At 39.1% G+C, this 24,963-nt stretch overlaps 1 protein-coding gene across 1 annotated transcript; it reads left to right on the forward strand.

Moving 5' to 3' along the window:
- The first annotated feature begins 1,658 nt into the window (after positions 1 to 1,658).
- LOC139950454 (uncharacterized) lies at positions 1,659 to 24,037 on the forward strand. The gene is given in 14 exon segments (XM_071949139.1): positions 1,659 to 2,241; positions 6,674 to 6,815; positions 6,817 to 6,962; positions 7,284 to 7,482; positions 7,839 to 7,935; positions 8,627 to 8,878; positions 9,009 to 9,107; positions 9,247 to 9,366; positions 9,488 to 9,607; positions 9,835 to 9,972; positions 10,090 to 10,221; positions 10,339 to 10,413; positions 11,755 to 12,093; positions 12,331 to 24,037. Coding segments are annotated over 13 exon segments (8,280 nt in total). The 5' UTR covers positions 1,659 to 2,241; positions 6,674 to 6,725; the 3' UTR covers positions 18,804 to 24,037.
- Positions 24,038 to 24,963: the final 926 nt, after the last annotated feature.

The raw sequence follows: 24,963 nt of genomic DNA on the forward strand, positions 1-24,963 counted from the left end.
CCCAAATGTATGTCTTTGCCCATCGGCCCCCCTTGCCCCTCCCCCACCCCAATTTAAATGTCTGGTATGCCACTGATTGCATATGATTATATTATGACCAAACAGATCATCAGTTTCATGACCTGTTGTATTTGTATGTATGAGATCCAGGGTCTCGTGTAATCATGTTTTTAAATCTGAAAAAAAAACCATGAAGCTTAATTTCTGTATGTGTCAAAATGGACTCAAAGTACACCACAACAAACCTTTGTTAAGTGGTTGAACTTGGTAATAGCGTCATGTGAACCGAGTATTCCAGGTGTACTTGGGCCAGTTAGCATTTAATGTGTACACAATCTGTGTTAGGGACTTAGGGTAAAACCAAAATTAATTCCCAATGCAAATTTAACATAGTTGCGGTACCGTACCCACTGCTTAAACTTAGGATTCGAACTGCCTCTAGCCTCTAGGCAATCTCGGTGGTCTAGTTGGTAATAAGACACTGCTCTAGACCCTAGAATTGCCAAGGTCGTGGGTTCGAATCCCACCCGAGTAGTGTGCATGTTGTTTTTTTCACAGGACTCGAAAAGTACTGGGTATACAGTGCTATTACACACATTGGTGATGTAAGGGTCAAAACCAAAAATTTTACAAGGCGTGGTTAAAGGCAGTGGACACTATTGGTAATTACTCAAAATAATTACTAGCATAAAACCTTTCTTGATTACGAGGAATGGGGAGAGATATAGTATAAAACATTGTGAGAAACGGCTCCCTCTGAAGTAATTTAGTTTTCGAGAAAGAACTAATTTTCTACGAATTTGATTTCAAGACCTCAGATTTAGAATTTGAGGTCTCGGAATCAAGCATCTAAAAGCACACAACTTCGTGTGACCATGGTGCGACAAGGGTGTTTTTATTTCATTATTATCTCGTTGGACGACCGATTGAGCTCAAATTTTCACAGGTTTGTTATTTCATGCATATGTTGAGATAGTCTTGAAGAATAGTCTTTGACAATATTACCAATAGTGTCCACTGTCTTTAAGAGGCTCTACTAGAAACCAGAGGCATTGGTACATTATGCTAACAGTCGTATAAGACAACAGATCGAGAAGGTCTCTTACACCAAGACTAATCCAAATGGGAGAGTCCATACTCCGTGGAAAGTCACCCAGTCGACGTGTTTGGGGCAGTTATATGACTCGAAAATGGAGTGATATACCCAACAAAATGGTTATTCGTATGAATATTCGGGTTTTTCTCACAGTGTTGATTGTTTGTTTGCAACAGCCAATCTCTCCCGTATGAACATTGGTTTGACGTCTATAAATATGCATGATTCGGTAACTCTAGTTGGCACTACTTATCTCAGTAGTCATTGTGAAACCAGCGATTAGTCGGATTCGAACCCATAACCTTCGGATTTCAAATCCTGCAGTCTAAGCCTACCAGTGGTCAATAAAACTATTGTCCTGCGTCCATGTTTCAGGTCTGAATAATTACCAACCATCCAGAACCCTGTTTGCTGCCAAATCAAATCATTTATTTCAATCATCTACAGTCTTTTGATTAGTCTATGGGGTTTAGATACGCCCATTTATGTTAATAAGCCAACATTCGTCCCTGGTGAAAAGTTCATCTTTGGACGGACCGCACACACCTTGGCATAGAGTGAAGTTACGGAACGACAAGAAAGAAGCCCACGGTAACATATCCCAAGGGAAGCTGAACAGTGACGACGTAACTGTAAAGAGGGTACATTTTCGATAATCAATTTAAGTCAGAGTTATTTCAAAGAACGATTTGAGAATGCAGAAGGGTATATGAGTGATTATCTTCTAAGTTAGCTATAGTTTGCTTTACGATGTCGAGTTTGCTTTGATTGTCATTGACTCGCAGATACAGCAGTCTTGATTGGGAGAAGAACTTACTATGAATCCACCGACGCCATCACACAACAGGGGAGGAGACGGTGGTTCTGGTTACTGGGGCAGACAGCTTAGATAAGCTTATGTAGAGCCCCCGACGTTCTTTAGGAATTTGTCCACATGTCCCTTGAAAGTGTTCACACTTGAAGCTTCAATTGCTTCTCTAGGGAGAATGTTCCAGTAGTTTACCACTCGCTGGCTAAACCAAAACTTCCTGAGGTTGAGGTTTGATCTTGATTTGAACAAGTCAGCGAGTCCAGTCTGAACCGTGTTCTTACCAGCTGCGCTGAAGGACAGTCTATTTCAACAAGGCAGATTTTAGTTCTTACAGGTAAGTAATTCATTCTCAAGACCAACCTTTTGAAAACACCCGAAAAATTATGGTATATTCCACATTATTTTCATAATTATTGTGTGGTGTCGCTTTGTACGTTCAGCGGGATAGACACGCAAATACGAATCTATTAAATCTGTATTATTTCAAAGTTGCTTTAATTTCGGAGTTACTTCTCCGCCCAGATTCTACGGTTTGGTCTTCGACCCACCAAACCCTAAGTTCAATGCCAAGTAAAGCAAGGTGTTGTTATACACACCAGCTTTATTACTGATTTTATTCAGTCGGTCTTTTGTTGATGAGTTGGAAACAACGTATCACACATTCAATGTGAATAGTTTACAATACTCAGTGAGGACGATGCTTTTATCGTAAGTGAAAACGGTGTGGGTTTAAATTCTAGATTGCACCAGTGGTTGGGATGTACATGCCTTTTGAAGAGAGAAAGTTTGTGAATTTGAAGATGTGTATTATTGTATTATTCTACACGTTATTTTATATGGCAGTTTCCCTACACACTTCATTACTATGCCTAATGCATTTGTCATCACTCTATGTGAAATCACTGCCTGTTGTATCTCTTTCTATCAATCCAAACAAATACAAACGTAGTTCCTTTTAGCGTAAGCCAATGAACACAAAACCTATAAAATGTAAGTGACGTCAATATGACGTCATTATAGTCAAATTGCAAGGTTCTAAACATTTTTTAATACATTTTTTGTGGTTTTTCCCTCGTGGTGTAGTTAATTAAATTTGAAGTCTGTTGTACATTTTTTTAAATTGCTTTCAACGATGTGGACCGTTTTAGCAAATGTAAGGTGTTTATAAAGGTTAAGTATGACGTCATTAAATACTCGAACGCCCTCTAGCGTCGCTAACAAAACCAGTTCAAACTGTATTTTTAAGTTGATGTATGTTGCTAAAGTAAATAGACACCCATGCGTTGTAAGTTTGGATTTCATGATGCCACTACGTGTCACATGACATCACGATCTATGAATTACCATTAAATCGCTATTAAAAGTATTGGTTTGCCTTTGGTGTTCCTGCAGTGTGTGCAGTGGTGCTGAATGCACCATACCTTGTAAACCCTTATTGGTCTCATGAATCAAAGACTGTTTTTCATTTTTTTTTGATATAAAATAGTGTTGTTTGTTTAAGCACCTTCAGTACCGTATTGGTTTATCTAATGCACAATAAAGACAATTAATTAATTATTAATCCTACCACCCGGGCTTTTTAAGGGACATTCCCGTTGGCATTGTGCAATCACAGTTACTTCATTTTTTTTTTTTTTTTTTTTATTGGTACTTATGTGCGTTAGCCAGTTGACATATCCTTTGTGATGTAAATTTGAAGAAAAACATGATGAGCGTGGTGTACGTGCGTAAATCGTTTTGGTTTATAATACGCCCAGGGACTTTCTCGTCCCTGGTAAAAAAAAAAAATCAACTTTGGACCACCACACCTTGGCATAAAGTTGCTTATTGTTATTGTGCCCACGCAAATGGACATGGACTTGTAATCCTGAAATAGTAGTAGGTTTCTTATTCAGGAGATGACAAGTTTTACAACAATCTTCTATGATTCTATTCGGTCTTGAGTTGGAAACAACCGTGTCACACTTTGGATGATACTAATTCTATGTTTTGCTTTTCGAAGAGTGAGGGAGAGGGTGTGTATATAATATACACACTTATTATTATACATGTGTATTATTATTATACAATTATTACATTACATATTTATAGAATAGACAGTTGCCCAAACTCCATTTATGGCTAATGCATTGTCTTCAAAGTTGGTGTATCTCATCATATGCATGACAATTTGAGCTCGATTGGTCGTCGGAGTTGCGAGATAACTATAAAAAAAAAAAATAAACCTCAAATTCTAAATCTGAGGTCTCGAAATCAAATTAGTGGAAAATTACGTCTCTCTCTCGAAAACTACGTCACTTTAAAGGGGGCCGTTTCTCACAATGTTTTATACAACCTCTCCTATATCAACCTCTCCCCATTACTCGTTACCAAGTAAGGTTTTATGCTAATAATTATTTTGAGTAATTACCAATAGTCTCCAGGATCTTCAACGTGAAATCACTGCCTGCTTTATCTCTTTATATCATTCAAAACAAATAAAGCGGATGTGTTAAGTTTGCATCGGGGATAAAGAATATTCATTCTATTTTTTACCCATATACACCGATGTGTGGTTGGCACTGTATACTCTGTACTTTCCAGAGTCATGCGAATAACAAAAAATCTCAGGCATTACTCGGGTTGGATTCGAACCCACAACCATTGCAATTCTAGAATAGTGTCTTACCAACTAAACTAAATTTTACATATTACTATAATGTTTGCGAGCCATGCCAAAATATAGGATTCGAACTGTCTCTATAGCTACCGGGCAATCTCGCTGAATGTGCCGCACCTTTTAAACCATAATTGGTCTCGTAAATAATACTAAAAAAAACTGTTAAAAAATTGTATAAAATGTTGTTGTTTGTTCTAGCACCTTCAGACCGTTGATGCACTATTCAGACTAGGTCAATTAGTTAACTATTAATCCCACCACCCGGGTTTTTTAAGGGACTTTCCCATTGACATTGTGCAATCTCACAGTGACTTCGAGTGTTTTTAAGGTAGTTATTTGCGTAAGACAATTTACAAAGCCTTTGTAACGTTATCCTGAGGTAAAAGGTAGCTACTCAGGGATCACACCACGCACCCTGGTTTTTAAGGGACTTTACCCCCTTAATGATATAAATCTACAATGAGCGTGGTGTGCGTGCGCAAGTCTTTGGGGTTTAGATACGCCCATTTATGTCAATTAGCCACCGTTTCGTCCCTTGTAAAAGGCTCATCTTTGGACTGCCACAACTTGGCATACACAGAGTTCTTAACATTGTTATTTGTGCAAACTAATGGACATAACCTTTGCAATATAAATTTGAACTAGAATGTAGCTTTTTTCAGAAGGGGATTAAAACAAAAAAAAATCTACAACAATATTTTAAAGGGTGGTGTGCGTGCGCAAGTCTGTTGGGTTTAGATACGCCCATTTATGCTAATAAGCCCACATTCTTCCCTGGTAAAAAGTTCATCTTTGGACTGTCACACCTGGGCATAGAGTTCCTAATATTGTTATGTGCGCAAGCCAACAGACATTAACCGTTGTAATCCTGGGAGATGATAAACAAAACAAGTCTACCAACAACAATATTTTAAAGCATGGTGTGCGTGCGCAAGTCTTTTGCGTTTAGATATGCCCATTTATGCTAATAAGCCATCTTCGTCCCCGGTATAAATAATAATTTTTAAACCACCCTTCTAGGCATAGAGTTCTGAATACTTTTATGTGCGAAAGAAAATGGATATACTCTTTGTAATGTTATCCTGAATTATAACACCCCTTGCAAGTATTCTGCCTGCTCATTGGTTTAGAGCGCGTCACATGAAATGTCTTAGTTTTGCTAGACGACGGCCGTGTGATAGTGCGTCGGTTTGCCATGCGCTAGTCCGAAGACTAGCACACGGCGCCGTGCGCTAGTCCGACAGACTAGCACACGGCGTGCAGTACCCAGACGTCCGTTGCGTGTACGAGGATGATAAATTAATAGTCTGTAACCATTTCGGATTGCACGACACTACATGCAACACAATAAGTAAAAGTGTTTGCAATCTGTATTCGCGTCGTCCGTGGATTGTAGCATTCAGGTCTGTAACTTAATAATAATAGTACAGTATTTAGAAATGTTTGGGGTGTTATAAAACAAATATTGACTGCTTTTACTCGTGCAATGGTTAAAAACTATGACTCCCTCGGTGATCCCCGGAGCGTTCTATTTTCCCTCGGGAGTCATAGTTTTAACCATAGCACTCGAAGCAGTCAATATTTGTATACTAGTTTATAGGTCTTTTTCAGGAGAGGATCGATAAACAACACAAGTTTACAACAATCTTCTATAAACTTGTTTTGTTACTCATGTACGTGAGCAAGTCTTTGGGGTTAAGATACGGGGCCATGTATATTACAGGAACACATTGCCTTGGATCGGTCGAGTTGGTCCATGAAAAACGTTTGAAACCCTTTGTTGTGAAAGCATTTGAACCGTTTGTTATGAAATCGATGTGATTAGAAAACCGTTTTAAAAGTAGAATAATATAATGATCCACACAATATGCCTCTAAGTGCATGGTTTTCCCTTTACTTGGTGAACTAAGACTGTCGGCCATTTTATGGAGTCAAAAACTTGACTCCAAAAAGGGGGGAATAAAATAAAGTAAAATGAAATACAATTTAAAAAATAAATAAATGAATAAGTAGGAAATGTGAATTGCAATCTTGTCAGCATAAACCGTTTTAAGAAATTTAATTACAAAATTATATTGAGTTTTACTAAAATTACTTCAATTTTCAGAATATTGAGTAATGATCTTTCTTCAGTGATTACTTCCCAAAGCGCCGCCAACATGTCTCAGCCATCTTTAAAACAGTGGTATGAAGACCGGAAGAGGTTAAGGGTCGTCTATGATCATTCCAGGGCAAAACCGGTAGAAAGGGAAGAACAAAATCAAGAAGAGTAGACAGGCAGCTTTCAAGTCTGCATTAGCAGAGAGGACAAAGCCATCGGGACAGCATCAAGACACCAAGACGAACACGTCAGATTCATCATTGGGCAACGAACAATGCGGAGCACAAGGAAATAGGTACCGTATATTGCATTCACTCAAACAATATCGAAAGTAGAGGGTGTAGGCCTATTATGGAGTTTTCAAGAAGTTCCAAGCTCCATGAGCCCAAATACTACATTTCTGAGGGGAACTGATTGAACGATTGTTTTGAGACAAAAATCTTTGTGTTATGATGCTAAAGTTCCTTGAGCAAAATGTTTTTCAGCTCAACTGCTTTACGCAAGTTTTTTTATGACCTTGATTTAAATTCAAATACGAACAAAATATCTTTATTGTCTACAAGCAGTGAATGAGGTATTTCATGAAAACATCCAATTCTAATTCTCATCTCTACAGAGACGAAGCCTCATCCCATAGAAGCAAAGACACTCATCACATGATACAGATCTTTATCAAGACGCCCATCAACCACAAAACCCTCTGTCTACGACTCGATCATAAAACAACCGTCTCTGACCTGAAAGACACCATTCACAGGAAGTTGGCCATTCGTCCCGCATTGCAAAATCTGTACACAAACAACAAAAGGTTTAAGGTATTGGTCTACGTAAAACTAATTTTGATTTATGAACCATTCACCTTTGCATTTATAAATTTGTCTAAATGAATCACCATGGTTCGTTTTATCACACTTCAGGGAAGGGACAAGATGGGACCAAGAGTTGTTTTCACAAAGGTTACTAAATGGAAAAACAAATACTGGATGGTTACAACGACGGCTCGTATTATATCTTGAAATAAATTATGAAAAGAAAAAGTTGATCTGCGAAGATATAGAACAAGAATGAAACACGTACTGAAAACATAACGGAAGTAATCCAAGCAGAGAATTAAAAATATCATCGTTTATATAAGTTTTGTTAAAGTTTCTTTCCCCCTTTATTTTCCCAGTTGTGTGACGCTTTGACTCTTCTTGATCTTGGCATTAAACCGGAGACAAACATTGATCTAACACTAGCAGAAGGTTTGCTTGGTGGCGCCCCAGCACGTGAGTTTTTCATGACGTGTCAGTCTTTGTGTTGTTTTTCTCCACACAGTGAAATGAAATTCGTCTTTGTTTACACCTTTTAATTGATTGATTATCAATAAAATGAAACTAAGGAACATTTAACCTAACGAAATCTCAAATTCAGTGACATTATTTTTTTTTCAAGCTGCATTTGATTTTTCATAATATTATTTGTTGTCTTTTGTATGAAACAATGATGCAACATGGCTATGATAATTGAATGATTTTTATGGTGTTATGATCAATATCCTTGGTTATTGTGTCATTTTGTAAGCTATAATTATAAGAAGTTCTTACACTTTGGATAATGGGGACAACTTCCGGTTAACAAAAATTCAGCTGAAACTTCCTTGAACGACTATGCTTTTTGTGCAAGGAAGTTGGTGGGATTGAGCAGATAACGTTCAAGAACCAACGTTCATAAGATGGAAAATGAATCTTTACATTAATATGAATTCCAATCCCTGTTGATTATTTTGTTTTTCCAAAATGTTTTTTTTTTTTTTGCCAAAAGATCAGCAGCAGATCAGACATTTCTGAGACATGCATTCTTACACGTAACTGTATTTGAGAAGGACATTAATCTCATTAAGAAGGTCTGAAGGGGAAGCTTCCTGTATAAGATTGTTCATTAGTGTTTTATTCTCTAAAATGTTTTGGCCTGGAGCAGTAGACGAGACATTCCGACGGACTTTAGCGGTAAACCTCGGCAAGGACTGGCAGCAGCTCGCAGTCAAGCTTAAGTTCAGACCAGCAGAGATTGGCAAGTTTGAACGTTTCGCTGAGAGCAACCCAGAAGAACAGGCTTACACGATGCTAGTTTCTTGGTGGAGCAAGCAGGCTGATGACAGAGAAGCGGTAGAATGGTTGAGAAGTGCTTTGGCTCAAATAGGTCGTCGAGATTTAGCTGCAAGGATCCCAGGTGAGAATATGGTTGGATTATCTTCTTTTTTTTTAAATATGAAACACTATAATCGTCTCTCTGTAGAAAAAGGAATACGTGCACAATGTTTTGTTTTATTCTTACATGAATACAATATTATTGATGACAGGTTACGAACCCACATCCCCAAGAGCAGGTGTATCAGATACCGATGAGATGAAACAACGAATTCTTGAGGCAGACAGGACTGATTTGCCACAAACCTCAGGTAAACATTCCAAACATGAACTAATACGTTGAAACAAGTAAAACGTCACGGCAGGCAGGTTATTTTGTAGTAGTGGCATTTTATTTTGTTAGGAAGATTTTACGATAAAAACCTTTGTGTGTTGTCATACTTATTGTAGGTTACGAACCCACATCCCCAAGAGCAGGTAACAAAGGGAAGTCACCAGATGCATCAGATACTGATGATAAGAAACTACGAGTCTCTGAGGCAGACAGGACTGATTTGCCACAAACCTCAGGTAATCCTTCCACTCTTGAATTATGTCAGCATTTAACGTTAAAACAAATTGCGGCAGGCATGTTATTTTATTAATAAGATTTTACGATAACACCCTTTATGTGTTGTCATTCTTCTTGTAGGTTACGAACCCACATCTCCAAGAGCAGGTAACAAAGGAAAGTCGTCAGATGCATCGGGAGTTGATGAGAAGAAACTACGAGCCTCTGAGGCAGACAGGACTGATTTGCCACAAACCTCGGGTAAACCTTCCAATCTTGAACTATGTCAGGAATACGTTGAAACAAGTAAAGTTGCGGCAGGTATATTAAATTACTTATAAGATAAAACTCTTTGTGTGGTTGTCATTCTTTTTGTAGGTCATGCACCCCACTCCCGAAGAGCAGGTAACAACAAACTTCGCGGCAGGCATGTTTTGTTAGTAAGATTTTACAATAAAACCCTTTGTGTGTTGTCATTCTTCTTGTAGGTTATGTACCCGCATCCCTAAGAGCAGGTAGCAAGAGGCAGTCACCGGAACATCGGTCAACATCCGATGCATCAGGTATTGATGAGAAAAAGTTACGAGTCCCTCAGGCAGACAGGACTGATTTGCCACAAACCTCAGGTAAACCTTCCAATCTTGAACTATGTCAGGAATACGTTAAAACAAGTAAAGTTGCGGCAGGTATATTAATTTACTTATAAGATAAAACTCTTTTTGTGGTTGTCATTCTTTTTGTAGGTCATGCACCCCACTCCCGAAGAGCAGGTAACAAGAGGCAGTCACCGGCACATCTGTCTGATGCATCAGGTATTGATGAGAAGAAACTACGAGTTCCTGGGGCAGACAGGACTGATTTCCCACAAACCTCAGGTAAACATTCCATTCTTGAACTATGTCAGGAATACGTTGAAACAAGTAAAGTTGCGACAGGTATATCAATTTACTTATAAGATAAAACTCTTTGTGCGGTTGTCATTTTTCTTGTAGGTCATGTACCCCACTCCCGAAGAGCAGGTAGCAAGAGGCAGTCAACGGAACCTCAGTCAACATCCGATGCATCAGGTATTAATGAGATGTTAGGAGTCGTAGCTGAGAATATTGGAAAAGATTGGAAGCAACTCGGGACATCTTTAGGCATTAAAGCTGCACAGATTGACACATACCCAATTGACCAACCAAATGACGTCAAAGAGCAGATCAAATGCTGCGTGATTGGGTCTGGAAACAAACAAGCCAAAAGGAGTCTGAAGATGGGTTGATAGAGACGCTTGTCAAACTCGGCCGTGCTGACATTGTTCAAATGTTACATTTGTAAAATCACACCTTGTTGTTGCTCATGTTTGTCTCCAGTGAACATAGTGTCGTTGCCCCTTGGCTTACCAGTGAAAATTTTCAGCGACATGTACATCTTTCATTCAGTTCGAATTAAAGTCACCTCGAAAAAAAAAAAAATCTTCAAACATTAGAGCACATGTTAATGAACAAGACAATAATTGTTTGAGTAATCGTTTGTAACGATTTATATGTTTAAAAAATAGATAAAGTTGTTTTGGGGTGACTACGCCTACCCCTTTTGTGACGTCAATCGAGGCAGACTTTTCCTCGATCGAGCATTGAACACACATACGTGCAAGTACATGCAAGTCCTAGTAGTGAGTTTGTACGTTTCGAAAAAAGGTTTAATTATTGCATTTTTCCGGCAATGTCGACTACGTATATTGCTGCTGGAGGCAACTAAAATGGGGTCAGCTTGCAAAGTGGTCCGGTCCGACGTCTTTTCCAGCGCCGTTGTGCTTCAAATATCGCGCCTCGATTGACGTCACGAACAGCGCCCTCTCGGGTCGGGCCTACTTTTAAATTTGTTAATAAAATGGAAACTAAATTTTTAGAACCTTAGTTAACTGTTTATTCAAATTTTTCAGTGCCAAAAGCTTTATTTTGACAAAATACCACTTCAAGGTGACTTTAAGTAAGCAAAACTTTATCGACTAAAATGCAGACCAGATGTATTATTTTATTGATAGGATTGAATACAACGCAATTTCTGGTTACTTTTTTCCCTTAAAGATCATGCACGTATTGATGAAAAGTTGTTACTAGTCCTATCTAGGAAGATTACTAAAGGTTGGAAGGAACTAAGCATAACTTTAGGCATTGAAACTGCACAGATCGACACATATGCAGAGAACTACCCAAATGTCCTCAACGAACAAGTCTTCAGGATGCTACTGGATTGGTTTAGAGGGCAACCAAACAAAGAGGCGGCGGAAGACGGGCTGAAGAAGGCGCTTTAAGAAATCGGCCGGGCTGACGTTGTCAGTATATTAGGTATATGCTTTATTTTAATAGGATTTTTGATAGGATTGAATGAAACAAAATTTCTGGTTGCTTTTCTTCTTTCAGATGATGCACACACATCCCAAGGATCAAGTGTGATAGACGAAGTTCACTGCAGGCAGCTAAAGGAACATCAGTCAATACCCGAAATACCAGGTATTGATGATAAGTTGTTACGAGTCGTAGCTGATAATATTGGAAAAGATTGGAAGAAACTCGGCACTTTTTTAGGCGTTACAGCTGCACAGATTGACACATATGTAAATGACTACCCGAGTGACCTCAACGAACAAGTCTTCCGAATGCTCCTGTATTGGTGGTGTAGACATGAACGGGAGGCGCCTGAAGACGGGTTGAAGAAGGCACTTAAAGAAATCGGTCATACTGAAATCGTCAGCAAATTAGGTATGCTTTATTTTAAAAACCTGTAAGTTTCCCTTTTACTTGAAAGTTGAAATAAAACGACCCATTCCATAAAGTTATTCCTCTGTTGGCAGTTCACATGTTGTATCGTAAAATCCCTGGCTTCGCGGCAGTTCAGGCTGTATGGTTTCTGACTGGCACCCCTGAGCTCAGGTTTTAACAGAATAGCGAGACCACCAGATTTTAAGACCTAAATTGAAGACCTAATATTTTTTTCAGGTGAGATGGAGCAGCCCTCAAAGAAGCTGGCAAAGAATTTGGTGAGGCGTTACAAGGAGACGTTGAAAGTGAACACACATCCTACAGTTAAGCGTCTAGCTCGTGATATGAAAAATTTTTATGTAAGTTTAGAACTTTTGCAAGAAACAAACCAACCTGATAATCCACTCATATTGCAGTCTGGTTTAATTAAGGGAAGACATGAAACAGATCACACAATGCACATTGACATTGAAGGCGAACACGAGCCCGATAAAACCCAAACAGAGTATAAGAAAATTCCTCTCAAGTCATACGAAGACATGTTGAGCTTGGATAAGAACAGAATCCTAATCACTGCTGAAAGTGGGTATGGTAAATCAACGCTTCTAAAGAAGATAGCTTATGACTGGGCTGTTTTACAGAGTGATACTCAATCGACCCGCCAAAAACAAGAGTCGCCTCTGTCAAAGTATGAACTCGTCTTTTTGTTGGAAATAAACAATATGGAGGCAAAGTTCAACATTACGGATGAAATATCTTCTCAAATAATATTGCTTGAAAAAGAATTTGGGAAAAAGAGTCTTGAAAATTATATGACTCAAAACCCAGAGAAGGTTCTCATCCTTCTTGATGGAGCAGACGAAATCTCATTTGAGAAACTTGAAAAGGCAAAAGAATACTTCAGTGTAAACAACGTCCTCTCATTCAAGTCGCTTATACACTGTAAGACGATTGTAACAAGTCGTCAATCTACGGCTCTTAAGTTACTGACTTGCAATCCAAATTTCACACGAGTGAATATAAATGGATTCGATGACAAAAATAAGAAAGAATATATCCGCAAATTCTTCTGCAACCATGATCCCCAACATCATGATCGAGTATTTTCTGAAATAAATAAGTCGGAAACATTGCGCAGTTTAGGGGAGATTCCTCTGTTTCTTTGGCTGATGTGTTCGTCATTAACACCTGCCAAAAGTCGATTACCTGACAGGATTACAGAACTTCTTATTGACGCAATCAGCATAATCCATAAGCAAAAGATGAGCAAGGAATGGAAATCAGACATCCATAAGAAAATAACCGAGAAGGGGTTTAAAGAGCTGGTGGTCAAACTTGGGCAGGTTGCACTTGAACGTTTGGTGTTAAAAAGCCATGCACAAAATTCCTTCGCAGTTTCAGAGTTTGATTCAGAAGACCTTGTCAGTTTGGGATGTGAGGTTGGCTTGCTGACCCGAGTTCAATTCATGCACGGTATAGAAGAGGTTGAACGAGTCCATTTCTACCACATTATATTCATGCAGTATTGTTGTTCCGTTTACCTGTCTCATATGGTAGAGTCAAATCCTGATAAATTCAACGAGTACATGTCAAAATTACTAGCAGGTGATGTAGACAGAATTGGATACTTACTCCGTTTCTGCAGTGGGGGTAACAGAAAAGCTGCAGAATGTGTTATAGGACTGACCAGAAAACACCTTTCAGATTACAATAAAAACACTCCCGTTGAATGTGAGAGGTATGTCTGTTTACATAAGATAATGATGCTGGCTTTGTTTGAAGCCAAGCTTGGTTCGACTGTAAAAACCCTCGCGATGGATGAGTGGGTACGATTCCCATATGAGCTGAAAGGAGAAGACCTCTTGGCTGCACATTATTTCATTCAAAACCTACCAGAACGATTCAGTCTTCATCACGTTTCTGATATAAATACATTGTGTCAAGGAACAACCGATTTTGATATTGTAGAACAAATAATGGCTAGAACAAGGTGTGATTTATCATTACAAGTAGTTGGAGTCAACATGAACGACAAGATTCAACAACTCAACAACATTTCTGCATTTGTAACATCACTCACGTTAAGAGATTGTCAGTTAAGCTGTGTCTCTGTCCCTCAACTTTTTGAGTTATTTCAATCAGCTGCCAAGTTGAAGAAAGTGTGCTTGGTGGGAAACAACTTGCACGGTTTGAAATCAGACCAAATACCTCACATTTCTTCCTTAGAGGTTTTGATTTTGGATAGATGTAAGCTTACGAAGGATGACATTGGGCCAGTTTTCTCCATCATGGCTGCTGCAGGTAGTGTAACGACACTTGCTCTAAGTGACAACGATCTCCATGGTATTAAGGGGGACCGGATGACTGCTGTTTCTTCCTTGAAGGAATTGCATCTAAACGCGTGTGGTATACAGAGTGATGATATTGGGTCAGTTTTCTCCATCATGGCTACTGCAGGTAGTGTAACGAGACTTGCTCTAAAGGATAACGATCTCCATGGTATTAAGTGTGAACAGATGACCCCAGTTTCTTCCTTAAAGGAGATGCATCTATACGCGTGTGGTATAAAGAGTGACGGTGATGTTGGGTCAGTTTTCTCCATCGTGGCTGCTGCAGGTTGTGTAACGAGACTTGTTTTAAAGGACAACGATCTCCATGGTATTAAGGGGGACCAGATGAGTGTTGTTTCTTCCTTGAAGGAATTGCATCTATACACGTGTGGTATAAAGAGTAATGACATTGAGTCAGTTTTCTCCATCGTAGCTGCTGCAGGTAGTGTAACGACACTTGCTCTAAGGGACAACGATCTCCATGGTGTTAAGGGGGACCAGATGACTGCTGTTTCTTCCTTGAAAGAATTGCAACTATACGCGTGTGGTATAAAGAGTGATGATATTGGGTCAGTTTTCTCCATCGTGGCTGCTGCAGGTAGTTTAACTAAACTTGTTCTATCGCATAACGATCTCCATGGTATTAAGGGGGACCAGATAACTCCAGTTTCTTCCTTGAAGAAATTGGAATTTTACTCGTGTGGTATACAGAGTGATGACATTGGGCCAGTTTTCTCAATCGTGGGTGCTGCAGGTAAAGTAACTGAACTTTTTCTAAAGGATAACGATCTCCATGGTATTAAGGGGGACCAGATGACTGCTGTTTCTTCCTTGAAGGAACTTTATCTAGACGCGTGTGGTATAAAGAGTGATGATATTGAGTCAGTTTTCTCCATCGTGGCTGCTGCAGGTAGTGTAACGAGACTTGTTCTAAAGGACAACGATCTCCATGGTTTTAAGGTGGGCCAGATAAGTCCTGTTTCTTCCTTGAATGGATTGCATCTTTACGCGTGTGGTATACAGAGTGATGATATTGGGCCAGTTTTCTCCATCGTGGCTGCTGCAGGTAGTGTAATGGGACTTGTTCTTAAGGATAACGATCTCCATGGTATTAAGTGTGACCAGATAACCCCAGTTTCTTCCTTGAAGGAATTGCATCTGTACGCGTGTGGTGTTAAGAGTGATGACATTGGGTCAGTTTTCTCCATCGTGGCTGCTGCAGGTAGTGTAATGGGACTTGTTCTAAAGGATAACGATCTCCATGGTATTAAGTGTGACCAGATAACCCCAGTTTCTTCCTTGAAGGAATTGCAACTATACGCGTGTAGTATAAAGAGTGATGATATAGGGTCAGTTTTCTCCATCATGGCTGCTGCAGGTAGTGTAACGACACTTGTTCTAAGGGACAACGATCTCCATGGTATTAAGGGGGACCAGATGACTGCTGTTTCTTCCTTGAAGGAATTGCATCTATACGCGTGTGGTATAAAGAGAGATGATATTGGGCCAGTTTTCTCCGTCGTTGCTGCTGCAGGTAGTGTAACGAAACTTGCTCTAAGGGACAACGATCTCCATGGTATTAAGGGGGACCAGATGACCACAGTTTCTTCCTTAAAGGAGTTGCATCTATACGCGTGTGGTATAAAGAGTGATGGTGATGTTGGGTCAGTTTTTTCCATCGTAGCTGCTGCAGGTAGTGTAACGACACTTGCTCTAAGGGACAACGATCTCCATGGTATTAAGGGGGACCAGATGACTGCTGTCTCTTCTTTGAAAGAATTGCAACTATACGCGTGTGGTATTAAGAGTGATGATATTGGGTCAGTTTTCTCCATCGTGGCTGCTGCAGGTAGTGTAACTAAACTTGTTCTAACGGATAACGATCTCCATGGTATTAAGGGGGACCAGATAACTCCCGTTTCTTCCTTGAAGGAATTGGAATTTTACTCGTGTGGTATACAGAGTGATGACATTGGGCCAGTTTTCTCAATCGTGGGTGCTGCAGGTAAAGTAACTAAACTTTTTCTACAGGATAACGATCTCCATGGTATTAAGGGGGACCAGATGACTGCTGTTTCTTCCTTGAAGGAATTTTATCTAGACGCGTGTGGTATAAAGAGTGATGATATTGAGTCAGTTTTCTCCATCGTGGCTGCTGCAGGTAGTGTAACGAGACTTGTTCTAAAGGACAACGATCTCCATGGTATTAAGGGGGGCCAGATAAGTCCTATTTCTTCCTTGAATGGATTGCATCTTTACGCGTGTGGTATACAGAGTGATGATATTGGGCCAGTTTTCTCCATCGTGGCTGCTGCAGGTAGTGTAATGGGACTTGTTCTAAAGGATAACGATCTCCATGGTATTGAGTGTGACCAAATAACCCCAGTTTCTTCCTTGAAGGAATTGCATCTGCACGCGTGTGGTTTAAAGAGTGATGATATTGGGTCAGTTTTCTCCATCGTGGCTGCTGCAGGTAGTGTAATGGGACTTGTTCTAAAGGATAACGATCTCCATGGTATTAAGGGGGACCAGATGACTGCTGTTTCTTCCTTGAAGGAATTGCATCTATACGCGTGTGGTATAAAGAGTGATGATATTGGGTCAGTTTTCTCAATCGTGGCTACTGCAGGTAGTGTAACGACACTTGCTCTAAAGGATAACGATCTCCATGGTATTAAGTGTGACCAGATAACCCCAGTTTCTTCCTTGAAGGAATTGCAACTATACGCGTGTAGTATAAAGAGAGATGATATAGGGTCAGTTTTCTCCATCATGGCTGCTGCAGGTAGTGTAACGACACTTTTTCTAGAGGATAACGATCTCCATGGTATTAAGTGTGACCAGATAACCCCAGTTTTTTCCTTGAAGGAATTGCAACTAGTCGCGTGTGGTATAAAGAGTAATGACATTGAGTCAGTTTTCTCCATCGTGGCTGCTGCAGGTAGTGTAACGACACTTGTTCTAAAGGATAACGATCTCCATGGTATTAAAGGGGACCAGATGACTGCTGTTTCTTCCTTGAAGGAATTGTATCTATACGCGTGTGGTATAAAGAGAGATGATATTGGGCCAGTTTTCTCCATCGTTGCTGCTGCAGGTAGTGTAATGATACTTGCTCTAAAGTATAACGATCTCCATGGTATTAAGTGTGAACAGATGACCCCAGTTTCTTCCTTAAAGGAGTTGCATCTATACGCGTGTGGTATAAAGAGTGATGGTGATGTTGGGTCAGTTATATCCATCGTGGCTGCTGCAGGTTGTGTAACGACACTTGTTTTAAAGGACAACGATCTCCATGGTATTAAGGGGGACCAGATGACTGCTGTTTCTTCCTTGAAGGAATTGCATCTATACACGTGTGGTATAAAGAGTAATGACATTGAGTCAGTTTTCTCCATCGTAGCTGCTGCAGGTAGTGTAACGACACTTGCTCTAAGGGACAACGATCTCCATGGTATTAAGGGGGACCAGATGACTGCTGTCTCTTCTTTGAAAGAATTGCAACTATACGCGTGTGGTATTAAGAGTGATGATATTGGGTCAGTTTTCTCCATCGTGGCTGCTGCAGGTAGTGTAACTAAACTTGTTCTAACGGATAACGATCTCCATGGTATTAAGGGGGACCAGATAACTCCCGTTTCTTCCTTGAAGGAATTGGAATTTTACTCGTGTGGTATACAGAGTGATGACATTGGGCCAGTTTTCTCAATCGTGGGTGCTGCAGGTAAAGTAACTAAACTTTTTCTACAGGATAACGATCTCCATGGTATTAAGTGTGACCAGATGACTGCTGTTTCTTCCTTGAAGGAATTTTATCTAGACGCGTGTGGTATAAAGCGTGATGATATTGAGTCAGTTTTCTCCATCGTGGCTGCTGCAGGTAGTGTAACGAGACTTGTTCTAAAGGATAACGATCTCCATGGTATTAAGTGTGACCAGATAACCCCAGTTTCTTCCTTGAAGGAATTGCATCTGTACGCGTGTGGTTTAAAGAGTGATGATATTGGGTCAGTTTTCTCCATCGTGGCTGCTGCAGGTAGTGTAATGGGACTTGTTCTAAAGGATAACGATCTCCATGGTATTAAGGGGGACCAGATGACTGCTGTTTCTTCCTTGAAGGAATTGCATCTATACGCGTGTGGTATAAAGAGTGATGATATTGGGTCAGTTTTCTCCATTGTGGCTGCTGCAGGTAGTGTAACTAAACTTGTTCTATCGCATAACGATCTCCATGGTATTAAGGGGGACCAGATAACTCCAGTTTATTCCTTGGAGTACTTGAATTTGACTGATTGTGGTCTGCAGACTGATGATTTAAGGTTGCTATCAATGGCCCTGAACATGGAATGCCATGGTTCTCTTCTTCGTAGACCATTTTAGGAGATCCTTTGTCGTGTTGAGCTCCTTCGTTTTGTTAAAGCTCAGTCGGAGTTCATAGGTTGGCCTAGCCCTATATAGGACTCTTCCTATGTACACAGATACAATACGAAAGTGTAAGACCACCAGGGCTAAGGTTGGCCATAAATCGAGCCAATTCGTAATTTTGTCTTCACCGTGGGCTTGCATTGTAACGTGATTCGTTGTTTGGAGGCTGGGTCACACAAAACTATAGCTCTCAAAACCTCCGAACCCGTCTCTTAAAAATCTTTGAAGATTTTCCAAAGACGGGTTTGGTCTGGCTATAGAACGTATAACTTTCGCCAAAAAATGGTATAAAACATTGTGAGAAACGGCTCCCTCTGAAGTAACATAGTTTTCGAGAAGGAAGTATTTTTCCACGAATTTGATTTCGAGACCTCAAGTTTAGAATTTGAGGTCTCGAAATCAACCATCTAAAAGCACACAACTTCGTGTGACAAGGGTGTTTTTGTCTTCCATTATTATCTCGCAACTTCGGCGACCAATTGAGCTCAAATTTTCACAGGTTTGTTATTTTATGCTGTGTTGAGATACACCAAGTGAGAAGACTGGTCTTTGACAATTACCAATAGTGTCCACTGTCTTTAAACTCTGGTAATGATTTGGGTCTCTGTAAGCGGGATGGACGTGCTTCAAACGGACCCGGTCTATTTTATATGTACACAAAAAGTACACCCAAACGACGCCCGACAGTACACATCTGTATAGTATGATCCAATACGGCAATTCCGTTCGTAGTACGTCCTTCTCATTTTAAGTAAATTGCCACTCCGTCTAATTGCAGGACGGGATGGTCGCCCACGAACATTTTGAGCAAGCCCTTAGTTCGGGAGGCACCTTCTAGATAAAACCCGTCCGAGTCCGAGTCCAAATAGACCTTAAAACGTTGCTACGTCTGCTCCGTTTGCACAAAGTTTAAGCCCGTTCAGCTACGTTTTTCAGAACGTAGCGAAAACGAGTTAGGTGTGATGTGGGGGTATAAAGTACTTGCCTTTTCCCGTTCAATACGATTAGTAGCGACACTAGTAATATTAAATTGAAATCTATCGTAAGCACAATTATTAGTTGTAACAAAAATTTACGCAAATTGGGCCCTTTAAAGGGTGGCTGCAGTTTTTTTGTTTTGTTTTTTTCATTTAAACGATAAAACATGACTTTTTAAACCTGAAATAATTTTTTTATTTATTTTAATAAATGCGCAAGTATTTTAAAAATGGTTTTCAAGAGATTAGGGGAACCCACCCCGCCCCTAAAAGGGAGCCTTCATTTGCATAAACTTGACGTCATGTCGGTAACCCGAGCCGTCGGGCCCCCTCGCTGTGTGCATATAGAGACGTGTGCACAGTGTGGCATGGTACCTAGGCGCGTGTAGTTAGGGACCAGACTCTTTTTGCCGACGATATGTTTGAAATCCCGACATGACGTCGATAGTAGGGGGCGGTAACAATCCACAAAAGGGGGGGCATGACTTATTCGCTAATTACGCAAGTCAGATATGTCGGGGATAAACAAAACGCAAATTATTCATGTTCAATACATATATCAGAAATAAATGACAGCAAAATTAACTTTTTTATTTTAATTCACTGCAGCATCCCTTTAAACAATTGAAAAATCTCAAAAATTTTCAGCTTTGCAGCTTAATTGTGTATGATTATTGTCTTGTATAGTTTTGCTAAAATGTTTATAAATTGCATACATACAGCAGATAAATTCATACAAAGTACGCACAAACAACACAACTTTAACGTTGATAGTAACGTAGACAATTATGAAGAAACATTTTATGAATGATTGTGTTAAAGGCAATGGACACTATTGGTAATTACTCAAAATAATTATTTGCATAAAACCTGACTTGGTAACGACTAATGGGGAGCTGTTGACTGTAGAGAAAAGGCTCCCTCTGAAGTGACGTAGTTTTTCGAGAAAGAAGTAATTTTCCACGAATTTGATTTCGAGACCTCCTATTTAGATTTTGAGGTCTTGAAACCAAGCATCTGTAAGCACACAACTTCAGGTGACAAGGGTGTTTTTTTTTTCATTATTATCTCGAAACTTCGACGACCAACTGAGCTCAAATTTTCACAGGTTTGTTATTTTATGCATTGTTGAGATACACCTATAGAGCGAGAAGACTGGTCTTTTGACAATTACCAATGTGTCCAGTGTCTTTAAATTATCGTAAGTTTTTTTGAACACGTATTTTGTATGTGTGGGGTTTGGCGGGATTGGGTTGGGACGGTGTGCACTTCTTTACAGTTGTGTCAATTTTGTTTGGCAATGAAAATAATGTGAATAAATTGTGTACACTTCTTAGCTTGCATCATGCAAGCATTGATGTTTTACACATGAAGCATGTTCTTGCAAACAATTTGACATTATAAGAGATGTTAGGGTTAAAAACCGAAATTAATATTAATATAGCATTATTTCACATCGAGGACAATGAAGTCAATATAATTATTCAACCACACATGTATAATTCGCTAGATAAAGATTATGGCGTTGACTAGATATTTTCTTTTTGAAAATATATGCTATAACTGGGACTAACAATGTTTTTTTCAAGGAGATGGTACAAAAATATGAGTTTCTGACATTATCTCAGCCAAGTATGTCGATATAATACGTTAAAGCCATTGGACCCTTTCGGTACAGAAAAAAAAATCACAGATTTACACATAATTTACAGGGTTTACAGAAGGTAATGGTGAAAGACTTCTCTTGAATTATTAGTCCATGGAATGCTTTACTTTTTGAGAAAACGGTAAAACAATATAAATTCTCGTTAGCGAGAATTACGAATTTATTTTAAACACATGTCATGACACGGCGAAACGCGCGGAAACAAGAGTGGGTTTTCCCGTTATTTTCTCCCGACTCCGATGACCGATTGAGTCTAAATTTTCACAGGTTTGTTGTTTTATATATAAGTTGTGATACACGAAGTGTGGGACTTGGACAATACTGTTTACCGAAAGTGTATAATGGCTTTAAAGGAACACGTTGCCTTGGATCGGTCGAGTTGGTCTTTGAAAAGCGCTTGAAACCATTTGTTATAAAATGCATATGATTAGAGAGATATTTTAAAGGTAGAATATAATGATCCACACAAGTATCACTCGAAATTGCGTGGTTTTCCTTTTAACTCGTCGACTAACACGGTCGGGCATTTATGGGAGTCAAATTATTGACTCCCATAAATGGCCGACCGTGTTAGTTTGCAAAGTAAAAAGAAAACCACGCAAATTCTAGGCAAATTTGTGTGGATCATTGTTTTCGATCCAAGGCAACGTGCTCCTTTAAAACTGTTGTTTTTGTATTTACTTTTGGAACATATACTATTTTTCGAATCTCCAAAATGTTAACAAATCAGCTATTAAAGGTATAAGACCTTCTTTTTTACACCTTAATTATATCTCATTGGAATTGAGATAGCAAAATGTTACTTTAATTATAACAATTTAAATCCACAAGGATAAAGAAATGCATTGGTTTTACGGAACCCGTAATTCCAATGGATACATTGATTCCGTTATTAGATAAACCTGCGACTGTAGTTGTTGTTCGTGGAAGTTAAGTTATTGTTGTTGCTCATTTACTTTTCTCTCAGTGTTTTGTCTTGCATACAACGTTTGTTTTGTCTGCCCTTCACTGTATCATGGCCAACTTTGTTGACCATGATAATTAATGACCCGCCGTCGATTTCACAAATTAAGAGTTAGGACTCGTCTTATATCTCGAGTTAGGACAAGTAACTCGTTCTAACTTCGGATTAATCTTAAGGTCTGCATGCTATAACAGTGTAGGGCTGGGACTCGTCCTATAAGTCATTAGATTAATCCTGAACTAGGAAGAGTTTTGTGAAATCGACGGTGGTCTTATGTGTGCTTTCTTTAATCCTCTGCCTTTTGATATTTTGTATATATTGATTTGCTCAACAAAGATTGATTAACAACATCCCATTTTGTTTGCCTTTTCAAATTAATTGTTTAACTTCAATTGAGTTCTGAAAGCAGTTTCGTGGAAATGAGCTCAGTCTGGATACATGCTCTTCAAGTTTATTGTTATTTATTTATTTTAAACTTACTGATATCAATCTTTGTTGGCAGGGTAAGGCAAAAAACAAAAAAAAAAAACCACACTGTCATCAAAGCGATGTGCACTACCAGACCCCGCCAACAATGGCATACATCATGTATATAGTAATGTAAACAATTAAAGCTTTAATATAGCCTGGTTGAATAAGTTGATTTTTTATGACATATGACTTGTGTAAAATGAAGATAACATTGTGTAAAAAAGTATTACATGCAATAATTAAACATTGATGTATGCTCTCTTTGTTAAAGGCAGTGGACACTAATGGTAATTACTCAAAAATAATTATCATCATAAAACCTCACTTGATTGCGAGTAATGGGAAGAGGTTGATAATATAAAACATTGTGAGAAACAGCTCCCTCTGAAGTGACGTAGTTTTCGAGAAAAAAGTAATTTTCCACGAATTTGATTTCGAGACCTCAAGTTTAGAACTTGAGGTCTCGAAATCAAGCATCATAAAGCACACAACTTCGCGTGACAAGGGTGTTTTTTCTTTCATTATTATTTCGCAACTTCGACGACCGATTAAGCTCAAATTTTCACAGGTTTATTATTTTATGCATATGTTGAGACACACTAAGTGAGAAAACTGGTCTTTGACATTTACCAATAGTGTCCACTGTCTTTAAAACTGACATTGATTGATTAAATTAATCATAGACCAATTGAAAATTGTACTCTATAATATGACATCATTTCTAGAAAAGCTAAGAGTGTAGAATAGTAACGAGCATTTTTAGATGCGCAAAGCTCCGTTTATAATTCACGCGAAAACAAAATAAGACGCGAATTTAGCGTATCGTCATTCTCTTTCATGACGCAATAATCTCGACGCGAGAAAAATTCCCATTACTTTTGCGTCGGGTACGAACCGGGCTTAATTTTCAAACAATGTTGTATTATTTATTGTAAATATTTTCTCTTCTAAACCAATTTTAATGTCTCAATGTTTCAATTGTCACATTGTGTTTTTTTTTCTTCGCCTCAAACTCACTGTCTTTGTACATTGTTATCTGTAAATAATTCGACCCTTGGTCGCCACATGGGAAATTTTCTTTTTGAAGAATAAACCACTAATGAATGAATGAATGAACAAGTAACATTGCAAGCTCTCTCTCTAGGGCCTATTATTTATTTGTCCTCCACCCCTTATAGTAGCATTCGAAAAAGACTCTATACGGAGTCGAAAAGAGACGCATTTGACACCTTTTTACAATTGTACCATAATAACAGTGGTCTTAATAATATAAAAGCAGCACTTCAGAAACCTTCATGGACTAGACAGTCCAGAGAAGCTGGAAAACATTTTCCATTGCGATCGGATTTTCCATTGTAAATCTGTGGATATTGTGATGACGTTTTGGAGCCAGGTGCGCAGTGTAAACAAATGATATGCAAATGACGAACATTAATATTCATTGCACCACACGCCATCTCCAAAACGTCATCACTTGCCAACAGGGCCCAATTGCACAGCGTTGCTAAACACACAACTTTGCTTTAGCATGAAATTTCTTCCTTGATAAAAACAGGATTACCAACCAAATTTCCATTTTTATTGCATATTGCTTAATACTGGTATTCAGCTGTTGTTTGCTTATCCTGAAACCACGTGGAAATTTAGTTGGTAATCATGCTTTTATCACAATGAATAAATTTCATGCTAAGCAAATTTTTGTGCTTAGCAGCTCTATGAAATTGGGCCCAGGATCATCAGGATAGGCATGTCAACCACACCCTTTGGCACAGAGCCAAGAGTGTGGCGCAGAGCCAAGAGTGAGGAGCGGAATGCATTTAAAGACAAGCAAACCACAGCGAGGCAGATCCAATGCAAGCTGAACAGTGTGATGGTGGTTTGAGGTGGATGAGGATCATGAACAAATGATATAAATAGATGCTTTTGAAATCAAACAATACGAAAGAATTTCCCGACATATGTGAGAACGCAGAAGAACCATACCGCATATAACGGGTGAAGTTCAGAGCTACACGTTTGCTCTACATGGTATATCGG

The sequence above is a fragment of the Asterias amurensis genome, chromosome 18, assembly GCF_032118995.1.
Source record: "Asterias amurensis chromosome 18, ASM3211899v1".
Classification (NCBI taxonomy): Eukaryota; Metazoa; Echinodermata; class Asteroidea; order Forcipulatida; family Asteriidae; genus Asterias; species Asterias amurensis.